Source organism: Oncorhynchus clarkii, chromosome 4 (genome assembly GCF_045791955.1).
Source record: "Oncorhynchus clarkii lewisi isolate Uvic-CL-2024 chromosome 4, UVic_Ocla_1.0, whole genome shotgun sequence".
Taxonomy (NCBI): Eukaryota; Metazoa; Chordata; class Actinopteri; order Salmoniformes; family Salmonidae; genus Oncorhynchus; species Oncorhynchus clarkii.
The window spans coordinates 17,907,383-17,924,523 of record NC_092150.1 but is presented as its reverse complement, the minus strand read 5'-3'; the positions used below and the strand labels follow the sequence as shown (position 1 = coordinate 17,924,523).

At 43.1% G+C, this 17,141-nt stretch overlaps 1 protein-coding gene across 1 annotated transcript in view; it reads right to left on the bottom strand.

Moving 5' to 3' along the window:
• Positions 1-17,141, bottom strand: part of LOC139407600 (protein unc-13 homolog A-like) — an 86,883-nt gene that overhangs the window by 64,114 nt on the left and 5,628 nt on the right. Inside the window, exons 2-3 of the mRNA XM_071151426.1 lie at positions 8,697-8,726; positions 8,497-8,596 (exon numbers count right to left, since the gene is read on the bottom strand). Of these exons, the coding sequence (XP_071007527.1) occupies positions 8,497-8,596; positions 8,697-8,726 (130 nt within the window). The remainder of the gene's footprint in view (positions 1-8,496; positions 8,597-8,696; positions 8,727-17,141) is intronic.

Here is a 17,141-nt window from a genome sequence, read left to right as displayed (position 1 = left end):
TTGGACATGATTTGGAAAGGCACACCCCTGTCTATATGTCAGAGCAAAAACCAAGCCATGAAGTCAAAGCATTTGTCCACATAGCTCCGAGACACGATTGTGTCGAGGCACAGATCTGGGGAAGGGTACCTAAAACATTTCTGCAGCATTTAAGGTCACCAAGAACACAATGGCCTCCATAATTCTTAAATGGAAGAAGTTTGGAACCACCAAGACTCTTCCTAGAGCTTGTCGCACGGCCAAACTGAGCAATTGGGGGAGAAGGGCCTTGGTCAGGGAGGTGACCAAGAACCCGATGGTAACTCTGGAAGAGCTCTAGAGTTCCTCTGTGGAGATGGGAATACCTTTCAGAAGGACAACCATCTCTGCAGCACTCCACCAATCAGGCCTTTAAGGTAGAGTGGCTAGACGGAAACCCCTTTGTAATCCGCAATAGTTTTCAAGCCCTGCCACATCTGATGAGTGCCAGAGCCAGTGTAGTAGGATTCAATCTTAATCCTGTATTGACTCTTTGCTTGTTTGATGGTTCGTCTGAGGGCATAGCGGGATTTCTTATAAGTGTCCAGATTAATGTCCCACACCTTGAAAGTGGAAGCTCTAGCCTTTAGCTCGATGCGGATATTGCCTGTAATCCATGGCTTCTGGTTGGGATATGTATGTATGGTCACTGTGGGGACGATGTCGTTGATGCACTTATTGAGCATCACTAATGTGGTATACTCCTCAATGCCATTGGATGAATCCCAGAACATATTCCAGTCTGTGCTAGCAAAACAGTCCTATAGCATCTGCATCATTTGACCTCTTCCATATTGAGCGAGTCACTGGTACTTCCTGCTTTAGTTTTTGCTTGTAAGCAGGAATCAGCAGGATAGAATTATGGGCAGATTTTCCAAATGGAGGGCAGGGGAGAGCTTTGTATGCGTCTCTGCGTATGGAGTAAAGGTGGTCTAGAGTTTTTTCTCCTCTGGTTGCACATGTGACATGCTGGTAGAAATTAGGTCAAACCGATTAAAGTCCCCGGCAACTAGGAGCGCCGCTTCTGGATGAGCATTTTCTTGTTTGCTTATGTCCTTATAGAGTTGGTTGAGTGCGGTCTTAGTGCCAGCATCAGTTTGTGGTGGTAAATAGACGGCTACAAATAATATAGATCATTATCATAAGCAATATCTCGAGACTTCGAGCAATACCTCGAGACTTCTTTAATATTAGACAACGCATAACAGCTGTTATTGACAAATTGACATACAACCCCGCCCCTCGTTTTACCAGAAGTAGCTTCTCTGTTCTGCCGGGGCATGGAAAATCCCACCAACTCTATATTATCCATGTCGTCATTCAGCCACGACTTGGTGAAACATAAGATATTACCGTTTTTAATGTCCCGTTGGTAGGATAATCTTGATCGTAGGTCATCGATTTTACGTTGGCCAATAGAACATTGGCCAATAGAACAGATGGCAGTGGGAGTTTACTCGCTCGCCTACGAATTCTCAGAAGGCAGCCTGACCTCCGCCACCTTTTCTTCACGCTAATGACAATGATTTTGGCCTGTTCCCGGGAAAGCAGTATATCCTTCGCGTCAGACTCATTAAAGGAAAACATGTCTTCCAGTTCAAGGTGTGTAATCCCTGTTCTGATGTCCAGAAGTTATTTTCGGTCATAAGAGACGGTAGCAGCAACATTATGTACAAAATAAGTAAAAACAACGTAAAACATTTTGCAAAATAGCACAGTTGGTTAGGAACATGTAAAACGTCAGCCATCCTCTCTGGCGCCATTTACACATTTTCATAGCCAGGATCGATGGAAAGATGAATGGAGCAAAGTAGAGAGATTCTTGATGAAAAGCTGCTCCAGAGCACTCAAGACCTCAGACTGGGGCGAAGGTTCGCCTTCCAACAGGACAATGACCCTAAGCACACATCCAAGACAATGCAGGAGTGGCTTCGGGACAAGTCTCTGAATGTCCTTGAGTGGCCAACCAGAGCCCGGACTTGAACCCAATCGAACATCTCTGGAGAGACGTGAAAATAGCTGTACAGCAACGCTCCCCATCCAAGTTGACAGATCTTGAGAGGATCTTCAGAGAAGAATGGTAGAAACTCCCCAAATACAGGTGTGTCAAGCTTGTAGCATCATACCTAAGAAGACTCAAAGCTGTAATCGCTGCCAAAGGTGCTTCAACAAAGTACTGAGTAAAGGGTCTGAATACTTATGTAAATGTGATATTTCAGTTTTTCTTATATATATAAATTAGGATTATAAAATCCAGTTTTTACTTTTTCATTATGGGGTATTGCGTGTAGATTGATGAGAGAGAAAAAAATTTAATCAATTTTATAATAAGGCTGTAACCTACCAAAAAGTGGAAAATACTTTCCAAAGGCACTGTACATACATATACAGTGGGGAGAACAAGTATTTGATACACCTCCGATTTTGCAGGTTTTCCTACTTACAATGCATGTAGAGGTCTGTAATTTTTATCATAGGTACACTTCAACTGTGAGAGCCGGAATCTAAAACAAAAATCCAGAAAATCACATTGTATGATTTTTAAGTAATTAATTAGCATTTTGTTGCATGACATAAGTATTTGATACATCAGAAAAGCAGAACTTAATATTTGGTACAGAAACCTTTGTTTGCAATTACAGAGATCATACGTTTCTTGTAGTTCTTGACCAGGTTTGCACACACTGCAGCAGGGATTTTGGCCCACTCCTCCATACAGACCTTCTCCAGATCCTTCAGGTTTCGGGGCTGTCGCTGGGCAATACGGACTTTCAGCTCCCTCAAAAGATTTTCTATTGGATTCAGTTCTGGAGACTGGCTAGGCCACTCCAGGACCTTGAGATGCTCCTTACGGAGCCACTCCTTATTTGCCATGGCTGTGTGTTTCATGCTGGAAGACCCAGCCACCACCCATCTTCAATGCTCTTACTGAGGGAAGGAGGTTGTTGGCCAAGATCTCGCGATACATGGCCTCATCCATCCTCCCCTCAATACGGTGCAGTCGTCCTGTCCCCTTTGCAGAAAAGCATCCCCAAAGAATGATGTTTCCACCTCCATGCGGTTGGGATGGTGTTCTTGGGGTTGTACTCATCCTTCTTCTTCCTCCAAACACGGCGAGTGGAGTTTAGACCAAAAAGCTCTATTTTTGTCTCATCAGACCACATGACCTTCTCCCATTCCTCCTCTGGATCATCCAGATGGTCATTGGCAAACTTCAGACGGGCCTGGACATGCGCTGGCTTGAACAGGGGGACCTTGCGTGCGCTGCAGAATTTTAATCCATGACGGTGTAGTGTGTTACTAATGGTTTCCTTTGAGACTGTGGTCCCAGCGCTCTTCAGGTCATTGACCAGGTCCTGCCGTGTAGTTCTGGGCTGATCCCTCACCTTCCTCATGATCATTGATGCCCCACGAGGTGAGATCTTGCATGGAGCCCCAGACCGAGGGTGATTGACCATCATCTTGAACTTCTTCCATTTTTTTATAATTGCGCCAACAGTTGTTGCCTTCTCACCAAGCTGCTTGCCTATTGTCCTGTAGCCCATCCCAGCCTTGTGCAGGTCTACAATTTTATCCCTGATGTCCTTACACGGCTCCCTGGTATTGGCCATTGTGGAGAGGTTGGAGTCTGTTTGATTGAGTGTGTGGACAGGTGTCTTTTGTACAGGTAACAAGTTCAAACAGGTGCAGTTAATACAGGCAATGAGTGGAGAACTTCTCTCTGCGAGAGCTGGAATTCTTACTGGTTGGTAGGTGATCAAATACTTATGTCATGCAATAAAATGCTAATTAATTACTTAAAAATCATACAATGTGATTTTCTGGATTTTTGTTTTAGATTCCGTCTCTCACAGTTGAAGTGTACCTATGATAAAAATTACAGACCTCTACATGCTTTGTAAGTAGGAAAACCTGCAAAATCGGCAGTGTATCAAATACTTGTTCTCCCCACTGTACATACTGTACATACATACATGCATTAATACATACATAAATAAATAACATATACAGATAAATAAATACAGAAAAATTAAACATAAGGCATTTGAACCCAGTCTGGCACAAAAATAAGATTAGTGTGGGAAACAAGCCTATACACAATCTAAGCTAAATATTTGTATAATTTAATTATAGGTAGCCCTTTTTCTTTTATTCCAGGCTTTATCTAAATATTATGCAAACGGAAATGCACAATGGACAAAAAACCATTTCAGTTTCTCTTCATCGCTCAGCCACATAATGCCAGAGTATATCTGGTGTGCATTCTGGAATAAGAGCAAGCGTATATCGTGGTAGAAAGAGAAATAGAGGATACAATTAGCTTCATTCACTATTTATTTGAGATACAGGCATCCTTCCTAACTCAGTTGCCAGAGAGGAAGGAAATTGCTCAGGGATTTCACCATGAGGTCAATGGTGACATTGAAACAGTTACAGAGTTTTATGGCTGTGATAGGAGAAAACTGAGGATGGATCAACATAGTTACTCCACAAGAGTGAACAGAAGGAATCCTGTACAGAACATGCATCATGTTTGCAATAAGGGCATTAATGTAAAACTGCAAAAAAAATGGAAAAGAAATTAACTTTATGTCGTGAATACTGTTGCAGATTGAATCGGAGGCCACGTGACCACTTAGGGGACGCACAGCCCACTCACAGCAGTGGGAGAGCAGGAGATCCCAGCTCAATGCACTACACATGTACAGCTCCGAGTTAACTCGAATAAAGAAGGATTTATGTTTTAAAGAACAGTTATTTTCTTTAGTATTTCTTAGACAAGAAGATACACCAAATACAAAGCATTATGTTTGGGGCAAATCCAACACAACACATATTTTCAAGCATGATGGTTACGCTTGACTATGGAGTGGTGCCAGTAAAATAACCTCTCCTTCAACATCAACAAAACAAAGGAGCTTTAAAATGTTTGTCTAGCAATGATCAACAACCAACTTGACAGAGCTTGAAGAAATGTAAAAATAATAATGTGCAAATATTGTACAATAAAGGTGTGCAAATGTAAAGGACGTTGCACTGGTTGCTTAGCGAGTACATCTCTGCCTTGCTAGCATACATTACCGCCCTCCTGAGGTGTCTTAACAGTTGGCGCCGCGCAAAAAGCTAGCTATTCGCTGGAGCAAGTGGGGACACTTCAGGCTGAGGAGTAGGTTTCACACATCCCCATGTGCTACACAAACCTATTAGAGACTTACCCAGAAATACTAAAATCAAATTGTATTGGTCAAATACACATATTTAGCAGATGTTATTGAGGGTGTAGCGAAATGCTTGTGTTCCTAGCTCCAACAGTGCAGTAATATCTAACAATTCATAACAAGAAATATATAAATATTAGGACGAGCCATGTTGGAGTGGCATTGACTAAAAATATAGTAGAATAGAACACAGTATATACATATGATATACAAATGAGTATGATATACAAATAAGTAAAGCAGTATGTAAATATTATTTAAAGTGACTAGTGTTTCATTATTAAACTGACCAGTGATTCCATGTCTATGTATATACTATAAGGCAGCAGCCTCTAAGATGCAGGGTTAAATAAACTGAGTGGTAGCCGGCCAGGAATGGCTATTTAACAGTTTGATGGCCTTGAGAAAGAAGCTGTTTTTTACTCTCTCGGTCCCGGCTTTGATGCATTTGTACTGACCTCGCCTTCTGGATGATAGTGAGGTGAACAACCCGTGGCTCGTGTGGATGATGTCTTTTTGGCCTTCCTGTGACATTGGGTGCTGTAGGTGTCCTGGAGGGCAGGCAGTGTGCCTGCGGTGATGCGTTGGACAGACCACTCCACCCTCTGGAGAGCCCTGCGGTTGCGGGCGGTGCAGTTGCCATACCAGGCGGTGATACAGCCCAACAGGATGCTCTCAATTGTGCATCTGTAAAAGTTTGTGAGGGTCTTAGGGGCCAAGCCTAATTTCTTCAGCCTCCTGAGGTTGAAGAATGGCTCTTGCGCCTTCTTCACCACACAGTCTGTGTGGGTGGACCATTTCAGATCGTCAGTGATGTGTACGCCGAAAAGTCATGTGTACGCTGAGGAACATGAAGCTTTCCACCTTCTCCACTGCGGTCCTGTGAATATGGATAGAAGCGTGCTCCCTCTGCTTTTTCCGGAAGTCCGCGATCAACTCCTTAATTTTGTTGACGTTGAGGGAGAGGTTACTTTTCTGGCAACACTTCACCAGGGCCCTCACCTCCTCCCTGTAGGCTGTCTCATCATTGTTGGTAAGCAGGCCTACTATGGTTGTGTCGACAGCAAACCTGATGATTGAGTTGGAGGCATGTGTGGCCACCTAGTCATGGGTGAACAGGGAATACAGGAAGGGGCTGAGTACACACCATCAGGAAGTCCAGGACCCAGTTGTACAGGGCGGGGTTCAGACCCAGGGCCCCAAGCTTGGCATTGAGCTCGGGGGGTACTATGGTGTTGATGTCTCAGCTATAGTAAATTAACATTTTTCTTACATAGCTATTCCTCTTGTCCAGGTGGGATAGGGCAGTGTGCCGTGCAATGGCGATTGCATCGTCTGTGGATCTATTGGGGCGGTAAGCAGATTGAAGTGGGTCTAGGGTGTCAGGTAAGGTAGATGTGATATGATCCTTAACTAGCATCTCAAAGCTCTTCATGGTGACAGAAGTGAGTGCTACTGGGCGATAGTCATTTAGTTCAGTTACCTTTGCTTTCTTAGGTACAGGAACAATGGTGGACATCTTGAAGCAAGTGGGGACAGCAGACTGGGATAGGGAGAGATTGAATGTGTCCGTAAACACTCTGGCCAGCGGGTCTGTGCATGTTCTGAAGACGCGGCTGGGGATGCAGTCTGGGCCGGCAGCCTTGCATGGGTTAACACGCTTACATTTCTTACTCCTGTCAGCCACGGAGAAGGAGAGTCCAAAGTCCTTTGGAGTGGGCTGCATCAATGTCACTGTGTTATCCTCAAAGCGGGCAAAGAAGGTGTTTAGTTTGTTTGGGAGCAAGACGTCGCTGTGTGCGACGTGGCTGGGTTTTCCTTTGTAATCTGCGATTGTCTGCCACATACGTCTCGTATCTGAGCCGTTGAATTGAGACTCCACTTTGTCTCTGTACTGACGTTTTGCCTGTTTGATTGCCTGACGGAGGGAATAACTACACTGTTTGTATTCAACTATATTCCCAGTCACCTTGCCATGGTTAAATGCGGTGGTTCGCGCTTTCAGTTTTGTATGAATGGTGCCATCTCTCCACGGTTTCTGGTTTGGGTAGGTTTTAATAGTCACAGTGAGAACAACATCCCATATAAACTTCCTGATGAACTCAGTCACTGTGTCTGTGTATACATCAATGTTGTTATCCGAGGCTACCCAGAACATGTCCCAGTCCGAGTAATAAAAATCAATCTTGAAGCGTTGAATAGACCTTAGCACGGGTACTTCCTGTTTGAGTTTCTGCCTATAGGAAGGTAGGAGCAAAATAGAATCATTATCTGATTTGCCGAAGGGAGGGCGGGGGAGGGCCTTATAGACATCCTGGAAGAAATAATAGCAGTGGTCGATTGTTTTCCCGAGTACTACAGTCAATGTGTTGGTAGAACTTCGGGAACGTTTTCCTCAAATTTGCTTTGTTAAATTCCCCAGTTACAATATACGCGGCCTCGGGATATGTGGTTTCCAGTTTGCATAAAGTCCAGTTTAGTTCCTTGAGAGCCGTCATGGTATCGGCTTGAGGGGGAATATACACGGCTGTGACTATAACCGAAGATAATTCTCTTGGGAGGTTTATGCGGTCGACATTTGATTGTGAGGTATTCTAGGTCGGGTGAACAAAAGGACTTGAATTACTGTGCGTTATCACAATCACACCATGAGTTGTTAATCATGAAACATACACTACCGCTCTTCTTCTTCCCGGAGAGTTCTTTATTCCTGTCTGCGCAATGTACTGAGAACCCAGCTGGCTGTACGGACGTGGACAGTATATCCGGAGAGAGCCATGATTCTGTGAAAAAGAATCGATGAAGCGATGGATGGTGAGCCCTCCTGAGTTGGACTAGAAATCCGTAATCGCTGCCAAAGGGGATTTTAACATGTATTGACTCAGGTGGTTGAATACTTATCTAATCAAGATATATTAGTGTTTCATTTTTACTTTTTTCCTTTTTTATTTTTTACAAATGTTAGAATTTTTCTTGACATTACAGAGTATTTTGGGTAGATTGTTGACAATGACGATTAAATCCATTTTAATCCCACTTTGTAAATTAAGGGGTGTGAATACTTTCTGAAGGCACTGTATATGCCATGAGAGCAACCAGCTATAATCCAATAGAACGGAGAGACCATTATTATTTCTTACAAGGAAAAAATATGTGAATTCTAGCAGGAAGGAAGCATATAGAGCAAAGAGGGGGAGAGCCAAGGAAGATGAGGGGGAAAATGAGAAGAAAGAAGGAGAAAAGGAAGAAGAAGACTCACAACATGAAGTCCTGCTCCCAGCATGGCTGGGCACCACGCACAGTGATGGTGGTGCTCTTGACGTTCTGCACTTTCAGCGTCACATAGGTGTTAAATTTCTCTGTGGAACATCAAGGAATATCAGTCTTATTGTAAAACAAACCAGTGTTTCTAAGACTTTTAATACTAAGTCAAACATGGACAAACATGTCTTGATTCACCTTGGGCCCCATCGAGTTTGGCTTTCTTCACTGCAAAACAGACCGAGAGAAACAAAGAATGAGCCATACTGTAATGTGATCAATGGGTCAATCAATCTAGAAATTCAGGTTTCTAAAAACAAACCTGTTAATAACCCACATCTCTCTGGACTGAAAAGCTTTTCTGCATAAGACAGCGTCACTTTGTGATTTAGATTTGTATTTATATTTGTTTTATGTATTTTTAATTTTTAACTAGGCAAGTCAGTTAAGAACAACTTCTGATTTACAATGACGGCCTAACCTGGCCAAGCCCTAATCCGGACAACGCTGGGCCAACTGTGCGCCGTCCTATGGGACTACCAATCACGGCCGGTTGTAATACAGCCTGGAATCGAACTAGGGTTTGTAGTGACGCCTCCAGCACTGAGATGCAGTGCCTTAGACCGCTGTGCCACTCGGGAGCCCAATATGCAATATGCATATAATCAGCATATGCAAATCAGCACGTGGGGTTTGTGAGTGATTGACAAGACCCTGGAATTTCATAGGAGGAGAAGTGGAATGCACTCCCTCTGATGGCAGAATGCCTGGATCTCAATATCAAAGCCTGCATTAGTCAACAGATGTGGAAGGCTCTCAGCATTATGCTCAGGCGAGAGTGGTTCAGAGAGGTGCGTGCGTGCACCAGTGGGGTAGTGTTCTATTTTTTTTAATGTGATTGAGGGCAAAACTGTTTTTAAATGACGTCATCAAAGTTTGTAGCCTAGAGAATAGCCTATCATTATAGAATAAACATAACATGCATCCTCCAATTGCAACGTCTGCCTATGCCCAGACATGGACTATTCTGCTTTAGCTAACCATCTTAAAATCTTGTTAGAAATAAGGAGGTGTTTTTGGTGTAACACTAACGTTATAGGCCTACTATGTTATGCTATTATATTTGATTCTATTATTTAAAATACAAATGAATCTTTATGTGATCTTGCGAGACATTGATTCACCTTTGATCTAACTTTACTAAACTAGAACCATTGTGAGAAGTGATAATCTTCTATTTGTAATAATAATAATAATAAGTGTTGAGTAGGCCTATTAAGCGTAGGCAACAGATCTTGATGAGATGTCATTTTAAGCGATTGGAGAGTCATTTGGGGTGCTGAAAGGACAGCGCCAGGATCATGCAATGACGTTGAACAAATGTGCGGTGCTGAAGGACAGCTTAAGGATAGCTCTGCCGTTCGGTCAGTTCAGGAACAAACAACAATAATTTGAGGTGGGCCTATAGCCTAATAGACATACGACTATGTGGTACAGCTAGCTATTTGTAGGCTACAGCCTAATGTAAATACAAATACATATATCTTAGTATCATTGCACTGTTTGTGAGGACAGCTTTATTGCTGTAGCTTACACTCTGTATTGTAAATAAACTTTTATTTGATTAGCTTGAACACATGGCTACAATATACCCCATTACAGAATAAAAGAAAACAGAGAGCTGAACTAATAATTCATAACATTTATTAGCATAGTTTAAACATGCTACCAAATCAACTGACAAAGTAGTGAACCTAATTACTGCAAAGAATTGAAGGAAGTATTAAAACAGCCATAAAATCAAGTTTTGGTGTGGTGTATTCGTGCATCTCAATAAACTACAACCTAAATACATTATTACCTCCAACTTGGCCTATTTCACATTTCCAATTTCCTACCCTGACATACCAAGTTAGAACAAGCCTGGCGTCTCAACCAATAGCCAATGTAGGCTAAATATCCCAACTAGGGCTACAGCAACTTCCAGAGAGGGTCAGTTCCCTTGGGCTTTTAGGTGGACACTCTAGTTTGGCTGTCCTCGGCAGAACAGTGTCACCGTAGCCAAGTGGTCACATATCGTTCTGGGTTCCACTTTGCAAGAGTGGGTTCGGGGAGTTTTATGAACATCAAGGCAGACGCACAGAGAATTTATTTTCAACATTCTGATTTGCCAAAGTGATCAAGCCTCCGACGAGTCTTCGCAGTGCACACATGTAGCTTATAGTTCATCATCATTCTCGCCACTGCCAGACAGAAGACAGAAGAAACCATAATTTACCTACCTCTAGGCTGCTATACATATTTATTTACTTTGTCATTCTATCGCTTTATCTTGGCCAGCTCGCAGTTGTAAATGAGAACTTGTTCTCAACTAGCCTACCTGGTTAAATAAAGGTGAAATAAAAATAAATAAAATAAAAATTGAATTTTAGTGGTAATTAAATATAATTTATTAAAACTTAATCAGAATGAATCTTCCAGAAATAGTTTTACCAGATCCGTGAATTCTCAAATTGAAAGAAGTGAGGGAGCACCGCTCCTCCTTGCTCCGGCAACACTACACCCCTAGTGGGAGGGGGGGGGGGGGGGTTAGGAAACCCTGTGTTACCACTATCATCTCTTATGGGCTCACTTTAGGCAACCAGGACTTTTTTTAATCACGCACTCTGATGTCAACTGGCCCATTCATTATTAATTCATCCCGCGCCCACCCGCCTGCCCTGCCGATGCCATGCACCCCCATGTTCAGGGCATTAATATTCAAAGGTTTCCATCTAATCCCCACTGCTCGCCTCCTTTCACTTCATCTCCAAAAGCTGCAGTTAAGAAAAGGAAAAGAAGGAAAGTGGTCCATTTGGAATCCCCGAGTTGGCTAAATGAAACTCAAAGGATTTTATCTGAGGGCACAGTGGAACGTGACACTGATGCCCGCAAGCAGCGCAGGCGCGGAGAGTGCTGAATATTTACTAACCCATTTTCTATAATCATGGGTTCAACTGGAGCCCTCTCACCTGTATGAATAATCCATATCATAATTATGAAGCCAATTAAGATTTTAGTTGTAACCGAAAGGTTGCAAGATTGAATCCCCGAGCTGACAAGATAAAAATCTGTAGTTCTGCCCCTGAACAAGGCAGTTAACCCACTGTTCCTAGGCCATCATTGAAAATAAGAATTTGTTCTTAACTGACTTGCCTAGTTAAATAAAGGTTTTAAAAAAGCATCATGACAATAGTTGATGTACTTAAAATAGCTCATCCCAACAGAAGCTGAGGATGATGTTTGTTTAATCTGAATATCAATCTAACCTGCTAGTGTGCAGGGGAGGAGGAGTTAGACCAGGGGTCGTTAACAGGCAGCGCCGTTTTACAAACTTTTTAGGACATCTGTATTCCCCCACACACACAAAAGATGTGATTGTGTGTCAATGTATTGAAGGTATGAGATTAGTGTTATTTTCAAATACAATCTCTTTTTAGGCTTAGTTGTGGACAATTTGCAGTGTACAAATTATAATTATGTTGCGGACCCCAGACCATTCGCTCTGAGTTAGTTGCCTGAGTTAGAGAATGCACTTAACCAACTTCAGAGCTAAGTCTTTCATGATATCATTACTCAATCTAAAAGCCTACTTTATCCCCTTTGGTGTAATTCCATGGAACACTGCAAAATACAAACAACAAAAGAGACGTTGAGCTCCATTGTTATCCCCCCAGGATTCTACTCAGTCATTCTGCCAGCCTGTTCAGCTGTCTATTCCTCAACACCTCTGCCTCAGCCAACCATGTCCCACCCACCCTCCAACGCAGTGCCTTCCCCATCATTAGCCTTGATTCACTGCCTGTATTTCCCCTTTCTCTCGCCCTCCTTTCTCTATCTATCTCTCTCACTCCCACTCTCTCCTCCTGCCATGTGGTGTGTGTATATATTTTTATTGTGCTCCATTAATCTCTCTGTGCAGCCAAGCGAGGGAGGAGCAGAGCAGAGCCACGCAACACCTCCACCACTAAAAAGAATTGTAGCGGATTGAAGGTTGGGGGTGGTGGTGGGGAGGGGAGAGGGGTAGGAGAGGGGAACTCACACAGCTCACAGGCACAATGCTAAAGCATCTTGGCTGTGACGGCAGGAGGGTTTACAAAAAGAAACTAAGCCAACATTTTGTACAAACCCTCCGAAATGTGTCCTCTTCCTTACAACAGCAATTACAGATTCTCTTCGCAGCAAATAATGCCGCTCTCGGCCAACAGAGGAGCGCCAAGGTTTTATTGCCTGAGATGTTCCAATCAAAAGCTTACAAGCACCTCATACTTCAGAGCAGTTGTATTTGTACCAAGAGCAAGCAACAGCAATATAATTCAAACCTGTAACCTGCAGGAATTCTATAATGTCGGAGGAATTCTCAGTTGTGAAGAAACAGAAGAAGGAGCTAGAAAATAAAAATGATCTGAAAGGCAGGAATGAGACAACATAATGTATTAATCCCACCATATCATCTTATTCTATCTAATTGAAGGGGAAATCAAGTCACCCACTCACCCCATACTCAGGGGAGTATAGTGAAATGAATCTTGATTATAACGTGATAATAGTAAGCATAATCAAAGGTCAAGTCTGTATAATTTAACAGGATCCAATTAAATGCACCCTTGTGAAAAATAATTTTAAACATTGAATCCACAGAAATTGAAAAATTTAATTAAAGCCAAGGGCTTGCTCTCTTTCAAAGAGAAGCCTGGTTATTGCCTTCTCCGTGTCAAGGTACAGGCGTCATGTATTCAGAACGTAAACAGAGCATGAGATAATGTAATATCGTGTCTGATTATATGGAACTGAACAGGCCTCGGCTGGCGCAAGATAATTATCCTTGCATTGGATTACAGCATTATTCATGCTAGCTAGCTGTGCCACTGAACACATTATTCATGTGGGAAGAAGACATGACTGAGGGTTTCTCAACTAAAAACAAGCCCATTACAGCAAGGAAGTGTGTGTGTGTACTGTTTGACATGGTAATGTGTCTCTAGGCACAATGCAGCTAGGAATCTACTCTCTCCCAGAGCACTGAGCAAGCCTCTTCCTTATCACTAATGATCTGAAGATATGCAAATAGACCTACAGTGCCTTCAGAAAGTATTCATACCCCTTGACATACTCCACATTTTGATGTGTTACAGCCTAAATTCTTTTTTTTCACCCATCTGCACACAATACCCCATAATGACAAAGCGAAAAACATGTTTTTAGATTTTTTAAAAATGAAATAGGACTACAGCAATATCTAATTTACATAGGTATTCACACCCCTGAATCGATACTTTGTAGAAGCATCTTTGGCAGCGATTAGAACTGTGAGTCTTTCAAGGTACAGTACCAGTCAAACGTTTGAACACACCGAATCATTTGAAGGTTTTTCTTTATTTTTATTATTTTCTACATTGTAGAATAATAGTAAAGACATCAAAACTATGAAATAACACATATGGAATCATGTAGTAACCAAAAAAGTGTTAAACAAATCAAAAAGCCTTGATAACAGCTTTGCACACGCTTGGCATTCTCTCAACCAGCTTCATGAGTCACCTGGAATGAGTCACCTGGAATGCATTTCCATTAACAGGTGAATTTCCATTAACAGGTGTAGTAACCAAAAAAGTACAGTACATGATATGGTGGGATTAATACATTATGTTGTTAAAAGTTCATTTGTGGGCCTCCCGGGTGGCGCAGTGGTTAAGGGCGCTGTACGGTCTGCGCCAGCTGTGTGGTCTGCGCCAGCTGTGCCATCAGAGTCCCTGGGTTTGCGCTCAGGCTCTGTCGTAACCGGCTGCGACCGGGAGGTCCGTGGGGCGACGCACAATTGGCCTAGCGTCGTCCGGGTTAGGGAGGGATTGGTCGGTAGGGATCTCCTTGTCTCATCGCGCACCAGCGACTCCTGTGGCGGGCCGGGCGCAGTGCGCGCTAGCCAAGGTTGCCAGGTGCACGGTGTAGCCTCCGACACATTGGTGCGGCTGGCTTCCGGGTTGGATGCGCGCTGTGTTAAGAAGCAGGCTGGTTGGGTATCAGAGGACGCATGACATTCAGCCTTCGTCTCTCCCGAGCCCGTACGGGAGTTGTAGCAATGAGACAAGATAGTAGCTACTACAACAATTGGATACCACGAAATTGGAGAGGGAAAAAAATAATAATAATTTCCTTCTTAATGCGTTTGAGCCAATCAGTTGTATTGTGACAAGGTATTGTGCATTGCAAAAGTATCCGAGGACACACTGAAAAGGAATGAGATGGATTGAGGAATGCACCAGGGAGTTGTGTGTGTATTCGGCCCAAGCTAGATAGCGACTCCACTTTTGTGGTTGGTGTTGGCTTCCCCATTTCCTGATCCAGGCGTTCCGTCTGCCCGTTGGCTGATGTCCCCGATTCGAAACAATATCTTCCGGGATCCCATACAGACAAACACCTGTTGGAAAATGCACTTGGCAATTTCCATGGCATTAGGTAGATGCGGAAGGGTGATGAGTTGGCACATCTTGGAGAACCGGTCCACTACAACTAAAATAGTCATGAAGCCCGAAGAGTCCAGCAGATCCATGAGGAAATCCATGGCGACTATGGTCGAGACTATGGTCTGTGTGGTCTGTGTGGTGTAGGTAAAGGCTTGAGCTTACCGGTAGGTAGTTGGCGAGGGCTCTTTGACCAAGCACAGACGGGACAGGAAAGAACATAATCCTGGACGTCGGCTGATGACCACCAGAACTTGCGCAGTAGCTCCGTGGTCCAGGTGATTCTGGGATGCCCAGAACTCAGCGAGGTATGGCACCATAGCATTACTTAGGTCTTGCCTGCAGGGGTTCTTGGAGGTGCTGGGTCGTGGCGTAGAGCCTCTTGGATGGCTGCTTGGATTTCCCACTGTATGGGTCCCACGACACAAGATGGCGGCAGGATGGGCTCGGGAGCTGGGTTAGAGAAAGAGGCGTCAAATAGACGGGATAAGGAATCAGCCTTCACATTTTTCTTGCAGGGCAGGTAGGTGATTATGAAGTTGAATCAGGTGAAGAAGAGTGCCCAGCGAGCCTGTCTGGGGTTGAGCCTCTTAGCACTTGTTAGGTACTCCAAATTGCGGTGGTCGGTAAGAACAAGGAATGGGTGATGAGCTCCCTCTAACCAGCAGCACCACTCATCGATAGCCAGCTTAATGCCGAGAAGCTCTCGGTTCCCGACATCATAGTTCCTCTCAGCAGGTGACAGTTTCTTGGAAAAGAAGCCACATGGGTGTAATTTGGGAGGTGTCCCGACCCGCTGAGAGAGAACTGCTCCCACGCCAACCTCGGATGCATCCACCTCCAGAACAAAAGGAAGGGTAGAATCTGGCTGCCTAAGGATGGGTGCAGAGGTGAAGAGGCATTTGAAGGTCTCAAATGCAGTAAGGGCAGTGTCGGTCCTTTAGGTGTATTGGGTCATTGTCCTGTTAACAACCCAATTGAGATGGTTTGGGATGAGTTGGACCGCAGAGTGAAGAAAAAGCAACCAATAAGTGCTCAGCATATGTGGGAACTCCTTCAAGACGGTTGGAAATGCATTTCAGGTTTAGCTGGTTAAGAGAATGCCAAGAGTGTGCAAATCTGTCATCAAGGCAAAGGGTGGCTACTTTGAAGAATCCAAAATATATTTTGATTTGTTTAACACTTTTTTTCATTACTACATGATTCCATATGTGTTATTTCATAGTTTATGTTTTCACTATTATTCTGCAATGTAGAAAATAGTAAAAATACAGAAAAAACATTGAATGAGTTGGTGCGTCCTAACTTTTGACTGGTACTGTGAGTCTCTAAGAGCTTTCCACACCTGGATTGCGCAACATTTGCCCATTATTCTTTTAAAAAATCTTCAAGTTCTGTCAAATTGGTTGTTGATCATCAGTAAACAATAATTTTCAGGTGTTGCCATAGATTTTCAAGTAGATATACAGTTGATGTCGGAAGTTTACAAACACTTAGGTTGGAATCATTAAAACTTGTTTTTCAACCACTCCACAAATTTCTTGTTAACAAACTATAGTTTTGGCAAGTCAGTTAGGGCATCTACTTTGTGCATGACACGTAATTTTTCCAACAATTGTTTACAGACAGATTATTTCTCTTATAATTCACTATATCACAATTCCAGTGGGTCAGAAGTTTACATACACTAAGTTGACTGTGCCCTTAAACTGCTTGGAAAATTCCAGAAAATGATGTCATGGCTTTAGAATCTTCTGATAGGCTAATTGACATAATTTGAGGCAATTGAAGGTGTACCTGTGGGTGTATTTCAAGGCCTACCTTCAAACTCAGTGCCTCTTTGCTTGACATCATGAGAACATCAAAAGAAATCAGCCAAGACTTCAGAAAATATTTTGGAAACCTCCACAAGTCTGGTTCATCCTTGGGAGCAATTTCCAAATGCCTGAAGGTACCACGTTCATCTGTATAAACAATAGTACGCAAGTATAAACATCATGGGATCACGTAGAAGTCATACCGCTCAGGAAGAAGATGTGTTCTGTCTCTTAAAGATAAACGTACTTTGGTGCGAAAAGTACAAATCACTCCCAGAACAACAGCAAAGGACCTTGTGAAGATGCTGGAGGAAACGGGTACAAAA